Source organism: Symsagittifera roscoffensis, chromosome 4 (assembly GCF_963678635.1).
Source record: "Symsagittifera roscoffensis chromosome 4, txSymRosc1.1, whole genome shotgun sequence".
In the NCBI taxonomy this organism is placed as follows: Eukaryota; Metazoa; Xenacoelomorpha; order Acoela; family Convolutidae; genus Symsagittifera; species Symsagittifera roscoffensis.
In genome coordinates this window covers 13,098,642-13,107,593 of record NC_087065.1, presented here as the reverse complement: position 1 = coordinate 13,107,593, position 8,952 = coordinate 13,098,642, and the positions used below count along the sequence as shown (strand labels likewise).

At 37.0% G+C, this 8,952-nt stretch overlaps 1 protein-coding gene across 2 annotated transcripts in view; it reads right to left on the bottom strand.

Moving 5' to 3' along the window:
- Positions 1 to 6,673: 6,673 nt before the first annotated feature.
- LOC134843630 (coatomer subunit beta'-like) overlaps positions 6,674 to 8,952 on the bottom strand; it is a 43,560-nt gene continuing 41,281 nt past the window's right edge. For both annotated transcript variants that reach the window (XM_063859812.1, XM_063859813.1), the window contains 2 exons: positions 7,810 to 8,026; positions 6,674 to 7,271 (listed from right to left, as the gene is read on the bottom strand). In XM_063859812.1, coding sequence (XP_063715882.1) covers positions 7,072 to 7,271; positions 7,810 to 8,026 — 417 coding nt within the window. In that variant the 3' untranslated portion in view covers positions 6,674 to 7,071. The remainder of the gene's footprint in view (positions 7,272 to 7,809; positions 8,027 to 8,952) is intronic.

Sequence of the window (8,952 nt, the reverse complement as noted above, 5' to 3'; positions counted from 1 at the left end):
GGATGCGCGGGCAGTTGCAATTCCTTTGTTCTGGAGAGATGACTGAATATTTTTCCTGGCGTCACTACACTCACCTCTGGACTATTTTCTGTGTCTCCTACTGTAAGGTCCACCTTTAAACTTCAGATTTCGTCTCGATCGGTAATCGTTTCACTCCGGTTTTGAGTAGGGTCCGTAGGGTCTGTTCTGATCAATTTCGAGTTGGTTTCTAACTGTATCATGTTTCCTGATCTTGTAGGACTGTCTCCGCCCACTAAATCCCAAAAGGATTTTAACCTTGTCGATTGGTTAGTGTCCGGTCTGTCTTCCCTAGCTCTCCAGGCTGTCTTCGGTATGTCCGATCCTGAACTCTCCGAGTCTGATTTGTTCCTAGTTCCCCTTTATGCTTCCCAGGAACGACCTTAGTTGTTTAAGAGACCTGGAGGGGTTTAATTGTATTATTGCCTCTGTTTTTGTAACCTTCGATATGACCCCAATTTCCCATAGATGGTGTCCGAGCCAGTCTAATTAGTTTTTTGAAAATTCGCAATTAGAAAATTTTAACGGCCAGATTTTCTTTGCCCAATTTCTTAGTACATTCGAAATTAGTGTTTGATGTTCAATCTCTTTTCCTTTCGAGAGGATTAATATGTCGTCTAGAAAACAGAAGGTGGTTTTAGCGTGGCTTAGAGTTCGATGCATTGCTTTTTTTGAAACTCTGCAGGCATGTCGGCTAGCCCATTAAAGTCTTTGAAGAACCTGTAAGTTCCTGTTGCACCCCCCCCCCCCCCCCCCCCGACAGTTACACCGTTTCGCTGTTTCCGCAGTCAATCTCAATTGGATATAAGCGTATTTTAGGTTTAGTACTGTGAAGAAGTTACAATTTGACTCACCCCATCTAATAGTTCATCTACGTTGAGCATCTGATGCTTGTTTTTAAATAATTGTCTATTGATTGGTTTCGCGTTTAAGGCAAGCTTTAATGAGTTTTCTCGTTTTACCGTACTAGTATTTCTTGGAGCGATAAAGCAATCGCTCGTGCACTTGTGAATTTGTTTTATATGAACTTCCCCAGTAATTTCTTCAAGTTGTATTATATCTTGAACGTGAATTGGTATCGGTCTACCCATTTCTTGAATTTGGCATAACTGGTCTTTTAACTTTTTGTTTACTACATGGTTTTTGATTGTTCCTGCCGCTCAAATCGGTTTTTAATTTTTTTTATAAACTTGTACCTTCCAACTTTCTGACTGCTCGCACAGTAGCACTTCAATCCTCGACTTTTCTTTAGGGGCTGGCTTCTGGATAGTGGTGATCCTCACTTTGTTTTGTAAGTCCAATCCTAGGATACATCTAGTACCCTTTTCTGAAATCAGGATTGAAGCATCTGGTACTTCCCAACCCGCCGAACGAAAATTTACTTTGAATGCCCCAAGAATCATAAGAGGCTCTTTATTATAATGAACATACCGTGCAGACAGGCCTGGCTGCCCGTTGATACAAAACTTGCTTTCTTTGAAAGTTCCATGATTTGTTTGGCTGTTGCCCAATTTAAAAAGGATACTTGACTGCATGCGTTGACTGTCAGATTGATAACTTGGTTATCGATTCTGAAGAGCGCTTTACGGGATTTGATTGTTTCTGACTGAGGACTTCTTCGTATGTAAACATTTTTGATACTTAAGTCGCCCATTTTTTCCTTTTGTATCGCCTTTTTGTTTGCCAATCTGTTTTGGACGTATTTTTCAATCTGGCTCAGTGTTTGGCTGTTTGTTTCTATCGGCATGATTTCGAATTCATCACTTGAGTCAAAATTTTGTATGAAGTTGCACTCGTCGTTGGAACTATTGCCGTCCTCAATTACTTCGCTTATTTGTTGTGAACGACGCGTTTTCGTGAGATAATTTGGCTTTCTGCAGTTCTTACATGTTTTACCCATCAACGGGCAGTTTTTTGAAGGATCCTCAGTCAATAATCGCCGCATCGTTTGCAGGGTTGTTTTTCGCTAGCAGATCGTTTTTAGTTTCTACCTTTCGGTTGTTTTCGCTTGTGCTGCTCTTTGCATTATCGTCTATTAATCTGATTTCTGTTACCCACTTTCACTATAAGTTCTTGTTTTATTCTAATTTTTGATATAGAGAACTGACTTGGGCCTGCAGTACTGATATTTGTCCTCTGAATTGCCTGAGTTGTCTATTTGCTCTGTTCAAATTTGAGCGCTCTTTTTGCCTCATCAGCAGATAATTTTTCAGATGCCAGCTGGTCTTGGATGGCTACGTTCTTTATCCTCGAAATGAATGAATCTCGTACTAAATCGTCCTCGAGTGCGCCGAGTTCGGAGCTAGCTGCTGGTGCAGTTAGTGCTGCGTGGACCGATTGCAGTGACTCTCCTCTTTCCTGATGTCAATTGAAAAGCTTGTACCGTTCATACGTTAAATTTTGCGTTTTCAAACAAAGCTTTTGCGAACGTTCCTATTTCCTTGAAGTCAAACTTCGAAATCTCCTTGTGTGGATTTTCTCAACGAATATTTTCTTCCCCTCTGTTCCCAGCGCTAGGAATAGCCTGGATACTAGTCTTTTCTGTAGTTCGTTATAATACACATTATAACCAACTTTGGGAACCCTTTCTATTCGGTGTTCGTTCTCAAGTTGGATCTTGTCTTTAACCATTCTGTTTCGTTTCTTTTTCTGCCACGGCCATTGCACTTTCTGTCATTCGGGTTGTTTCTGGTTTTCTAGTCGGCTCTTCTATGACCGGTTTTGGTTCTTTAGTAAAATCTCAGTATCCAAGTTCTCTTTCACCATCACTGCCATGACAAATTGGTCGAACCAAATTTCAAAGTTCCATGGGGGATACGAGCTTGATGTAGCGCAGAGTACAGGAATTACCGTATCGGTTCAGTTATTTTGACCATGTAGTTACTGATGTAAAAAAAACAATAACTGATGGGAGTTTTAGCAATATGAAACTAGTGTTTCCTAATAAGTGAATTCAGACGGTTCATAATAACGTCTTTTTGTAAGTTTTTAGCCTCTATTTGATTATTGGGAACACTAAAAGCTGTCAAATGCGTAACATCAATACTCAAATTAATTACTCTGGAGTGCAGTCAAAATGTGGACAACCTCTTTTTCATGCCGGTCAAAAAGTAGACAAATACTATAATAACTAATCAAAAACGAGAACTGGGAAGAAACTTTGGAAATCAGTGATAAATAGTTGTTTACTTCTTAAGCTTGCTTACTGTTCTCGACTCTGATTGGTTAATGTAGTAGTTGTCTACTTCATGATGTGCTTACTATATGACTTGTTTAATTTTGCTACGTAATCGTGGGATCTACAAGATCCCAATGAAAGTAAGTTTTATTAGTTTTTTTTGAGGCTGAGCAGGTGCTTTGATTATGCTTAATGTTTTCTGAAGGTTTGATCTGGTTTGATACTGAGCGGTTGCTAAAGGGTTACTAGTTACGTAGCAAAAGTAGACAAGTCAGAAAGTTGCAACAACTATACTAATCAACCTGATTCGAAAAAAAAACTAAATTAAGGGAATTAAATAAATATTTATTATTTATTTGGTAAGTTTTTTTATCCTAAAGTAGCCAAATTAACATATTGCAATTCCCATAACCCTACAAAAATTAATCACAGGCAAAAATGTATTCGAGCGTCTGGCAGCAAAATCTTTCAGATGGTATGAAAAAAAAACTTCTTTCAAAACCATTCAGTTGAAAACTCAAAAATTGACTGAAAAAACCACCCAGGCGTGAACTTTCCACTTTTTTTTTCAAAAATCGGAAAATTCATCTTAAACCAGATTGCTCGTAATGACGCGACGCCCTAAAAGTTCCGACGTTCAATTAAAATCTATAGTGTTTTGTTCCACTTTTAGAAACGACTTTTGAATGACAGAGAAGCGGAGCTTCGCACCTCTTGCGATACAACAGAAACAAAAAAAACAGCAGATGTCGACAAATGAAGCAATGTCAAATACAAGTCCCTGCTCGACAAACTTTTACAATCAACTCAAAAAGAAATAAAAAGTGTGTCCAGTGCTTCAGATTGTTTCAAGGTCAATTTTTTTCAGCACTCCAATCAAAATACAAAAACATGATAAACAGTCAGCTAGAAAAATGTAAAAGAACAGAAAATTTATTAAAAATGATCGAAAACTTTTCAACCCTTTCTATTTTCGATGTTCTACGGGAAAAAACAGAACTCTGAAGTTTTTGAATTCAGACACAGTTTACAGTCGGTGTTTTTTGCGTTATATTATCGCCTTGAAAAAAATTAATAACTTTTCTGTTCATCTGGAAAATCTAAAAACTAAAAAACTCTTGAATTTAGAAATCAGTCACTTTTTTGTGACTTATACAATTTTAGTGTTCGATAGTAGAGTTAGCCTTTTTTCAACGAAAAAATTTGAACTGAATTTCTGAAAGAAAATTTCGGAAAAACAAAAGTTCAAATAAGGACAAATCAAATGTGAAGGTGAAAAAATTATTTTATGAATAAAATACTGATCAAGAATTAAATAAGTAAATCTCTTTTCGCTCTTTGTAGAATATTTTAAATTTTTTCAATTATCATTTTACATTCAACTTTTGAAAACAAATAGTGTCCAATATCTCCAAATTCCATACTTTCAACGCAAATTTTAAGTTCTCTCGTGATAGCACGCACTTAAAATTGACACTAGTTTTAAGAAACTTATTTTAAAATTTTTTTTACGAATGTGATCGGAACATTCTGTGCTAGTTGCAAAGCAGCCAGCTATTTTTGTTTCCCGTTTAGCTAAGCAGCGTAAAATTGCTTACTTTTTTGCAAATTAAACTCAAGAGAGCTATTTCAACGGTTTATTTATTTATACGGACAAGTGTAGTTACAACCAAATCCAATTATCAAGTGAATTCACGACGAGCGTTATTTTTCTAGACTAACCAAGATTTAATAATCGGTTCGTTTAAACCCCAGAAAAAAATCGTCCCTAATTCCAGCGCAGCAGTTAATTTCGTTTCAAAAAACTTGCCGTTTTGAAACTTTTTATTGAAGATTTTGATTTAAAATGTTTTTCTAGCTCTTGACCCCAATTATTCGAAACATTGCCAATAGTTGATTGAACAAATAAAAAAAGTACTTAAATTAAAAATTTTAGATTATTTTTTAGTACATGAATTTCAAATTTGTCCCCTTTAGAGAAAACTGAATCAATAGTTAATTTTTTCAAATGGGACTTCCGCAAATTAAAGGTCATTTTTAAAGCTAGGCGATGGTGGAGTTTATCTACCTTTTAACAAAAAAAAGCATTGAAATCACAAATTAATCTGCGAAAAATATTTGAGCTTTAAATTTTTTACTGAAAAACCAAAAAAAAAAACATGATGACCAATATTGCTGAAAACAGCTAGCAGACAGTTGCAAAAGAGTCAACGAACGCAAGAAAACAGGAAAAGAAACTATTTAGTTTTAAGACTCTTTGAACTTCAAAAGCAATTTATGATACACTTCTTTGATAAAATTAGACATTGAAAAAACTGGATTTTTCGGTAACTTTTTTATTCCGCTAAGAAAACTGCAAATCAAACAAAGAGGCTAAGCTTCGTTTCGCACACACTAGCGTAAAAAAACAAAAAGCAGCTCTATTAAGCGCAATAAAAAAGAGTAAAAATAAGCCTCAGACTTGTAAAAGTTCGGCTACGACTCGGATTCGATAACTGACCTAGTGATTCTGAGTTCACAAAATAAGTGAAGATTTTAATTTCCGACTAAGCTTAAGAAAAAATAAGGTTTGTACTACTACACTACGCTGCTCGCGAGTGCAAACATACTTTCGAAACTAAAAATCCCTTACGTTTTTCGTGGCCTTAAAACTTTTGCTGTTTGATAGAATTGCCTTCCTCTTAGCAACGGAAGGGAGCTGCAATTAAAAAAACCAGCCAAACCAAAAAAAGAGTAAATTTGAGCCTGAACAAATTTTAAACAGGCGAAGTTACACTTCGCATACACAAGCAAAAATATGACCGATAACGCTACAAGGAAAAAACTGAATGAGTAAAACTTTGGGTCTACAAAATTTCTCGAATGACGCACGCCAATTATGAGTCTACATAATTGCTAAGTGTGACGCAAGCCAATTATGACGCATTAGCAGTCAATTTAAAAAAAAATTTCCAACTAACATTTATTAATTTACAAAGCGGACGCATTTTAACTAGTTTACGAAAAAGTTCATTAAAAACATCCGACCCTGCCCAGGTTCGACCTCTCTTATTTTGCTGCGAGTCTCCTTCCCTACCTCTACGCTACAAATCCATGATACCTTGAAGTTAAAGTGCTATTTGTAATATAATAGTCTGTGTTAATATCCTTAGCATTGGGTGTACTTAATAACTGGTTATTGTTCAAAATGAACACTAATATTTGCGACTTAGGTTGAAAAAAAGAGAGTTCATACTATCACACAAGCCTTGCTAGTGTAAATACACTGGTGGTGAAGTAGTTCACGACTCTCAATTGGAAGGTCGGATGTGCGAGGCACACCGTGATCCTTGCTTGAGGGTGTGGCAACATTGCCCAGCCCAGATTGCACGCAGTTCTTAAGCAGTGCCGCAACAACGGTTCTCCGTGAAGAGCTGAACAGATCATATATAGGTCCTTTCACTTGTGGATCAATCGCCTTGATTTAAAACTGGTCTGCAAATTTTGAAACTATAATTATATATCAGAATTTTTACACATTTTACACAAAATTTAAGCCATAATAAGTCGATTCAAATATGATGTTACAGAAATATCTCTTGCACCATTGATCAAAAAAGTCAAATTGTACATCCACCGAACTCGTGAACAACTACTGCATATCGCTAGCACCCACAGCCCAAATTTATGCTCCACAATAATTTCATTTATCTTATTGATCAAATCCAGTATGATATCAAAAACACCTTTTGCTCATATGAACTACCTTTTTCACATTCAAAAAGTGAATATCCTTGCATCACCTCGTCTGATAAAATGAACATGGACCAAAACTATGAATTTATTAGAGGAAACAACTAATTCAGTCTTGTCTGGAATTTGATTGGCGGGATCACTCAGTCGTCTTTCAGGAGTTCATCTTCGTCTATATCATCCTCGTCGTCATCCATGACTACTGCGTCGTGGGCGTCTGTGCCCTCCACTGCCTCGTCCAAATTCAGTTTCTCAAGGTCATCGTCCAAAGACAGTTCCTCTTCGCTTTTCTTTTTCACATCTTCTTCAGTCCCACTGGGCTCGGGCTCTGCTTGATTGTTATCTAAATTGCACATTGAATCCAAAAAATCTAAGAGGTCAGAGTTCAAGTTCCCGACAGATAGACTAAGTAAAAATCCTCAACCCCGCTACTTTATTAGCATAGAAACTCCTTAGCTCAGCAAGTTAAATACTCGAGTCTGATAGCCAAATACTCCAACTCAGAACGAAGCTAAGATCCTCCCCTAACACCATTGAAGATAGGTGGACGATGCTAACTTGGGTCACATTTAGAATCCAGCAATACCTCAATAGGTTTCAACAAATAAGTGATCAATACTGTGCAACATCAACGGCAAACGAGATGTATTTTCATTCCCACCAAATTTAAAACCAAGAAATAAATGCGATGCCCATTGTCTGAGGTTTTACCCTTTTAGAAGCACTTTTCATCGATCAAGTGAAGGCTAAATTTCACTTGTTTCCGGCCACAAGTATCATAGGCGAGCTGACCCTACCAACATTTGGTTAATAAAAATTTCACCCAATTTACCGTCGTTTAGCAAATCAGTTGAAAATGTAAAATTGTCTCGATTTTGTACCTGTTTCATTAACTATTTCACCCTTTTCTCCGTCGGCGTCGTGAAATTGCTCGTCTACTGTCTCGCTCAAATCATGAGCAGAGTTGTCATGACTTGATCCACTTCCTTCTCTGCCTGCTGTATCTGATGCGGATGACTGAGGCTGCTGCTGAAGATGAACTCCTTCCTCCCCTGACCAGTTTGAGGCCTCTTCCAATACATTTCGCTCCCAGTTCGGCTACACAAAAAGAAGTTTAAGACTATAAAGCTGAAAAGGTTATCTCAGTTTTTGATAATTGGCCTTTGATTGACGGATGAGAACACACACACTCAGAATTTATCACCGTGGCCAATCTGAGGAACCACTCTCCTTGATACTGCTTGGCGGTATATCATTTTAACAAACGATCTAAATACTTCTTGAAATCATCTTCTTAAATTGAGGACAGACACGAAACCTCCGAATGGGCCAAAACTCTCCAATATGCCAAAACTCAATCAAAACGGGGCCAGAAAACACTAAGTTTTACAAAAACTCGCTGAAAAAACTGACAAAAAATAGTTATTGGCTCTTTTTCGTCCCCCCCCCCCCCACACGAGCATCAGTTTTATGGTCTAACGAGTGGTTTTACAAGGTTGATTATGAAGACTAAACATGTTTGTCATGGCCTAATTAGTCTGCATGTCAATTTTCACAACAATCGGACAATGTGAACGGTAATTTCAACACAGGCAATACACAATTTCATACACAAGCAAAAATATGACCGATAGCGCTACAGGGAAAAACTGAATGAGTAAAATTTAGAGTCTTCAAAATTTCTTAAGTGACGCACGCCAATTATGAAGCATTAGCAGTACCAGTCAGTTTTAAAAAAACTTACCAACTAACGTGCCTCAACTTATAGAGCAGTCAATGGAGCAGTAATAACATGAAAAAATTAAATGTAATGAAAATAAAATGAATTTTTTTTAAATTGAGACTTTTTGTGAAAATCACCCCCCTACGCCATATTAAGTACAAAAAGATACATTTCGATCCCAGTAATAAATCAATTATGGCAAATAAGCTTCCTTCAACGAATTTGGAACGATTTCTTTGACGGATCAAATCTCCGCTTACGCGTTAATAGCGCGAAATATATCGCGCGTTAATTGTCCCAA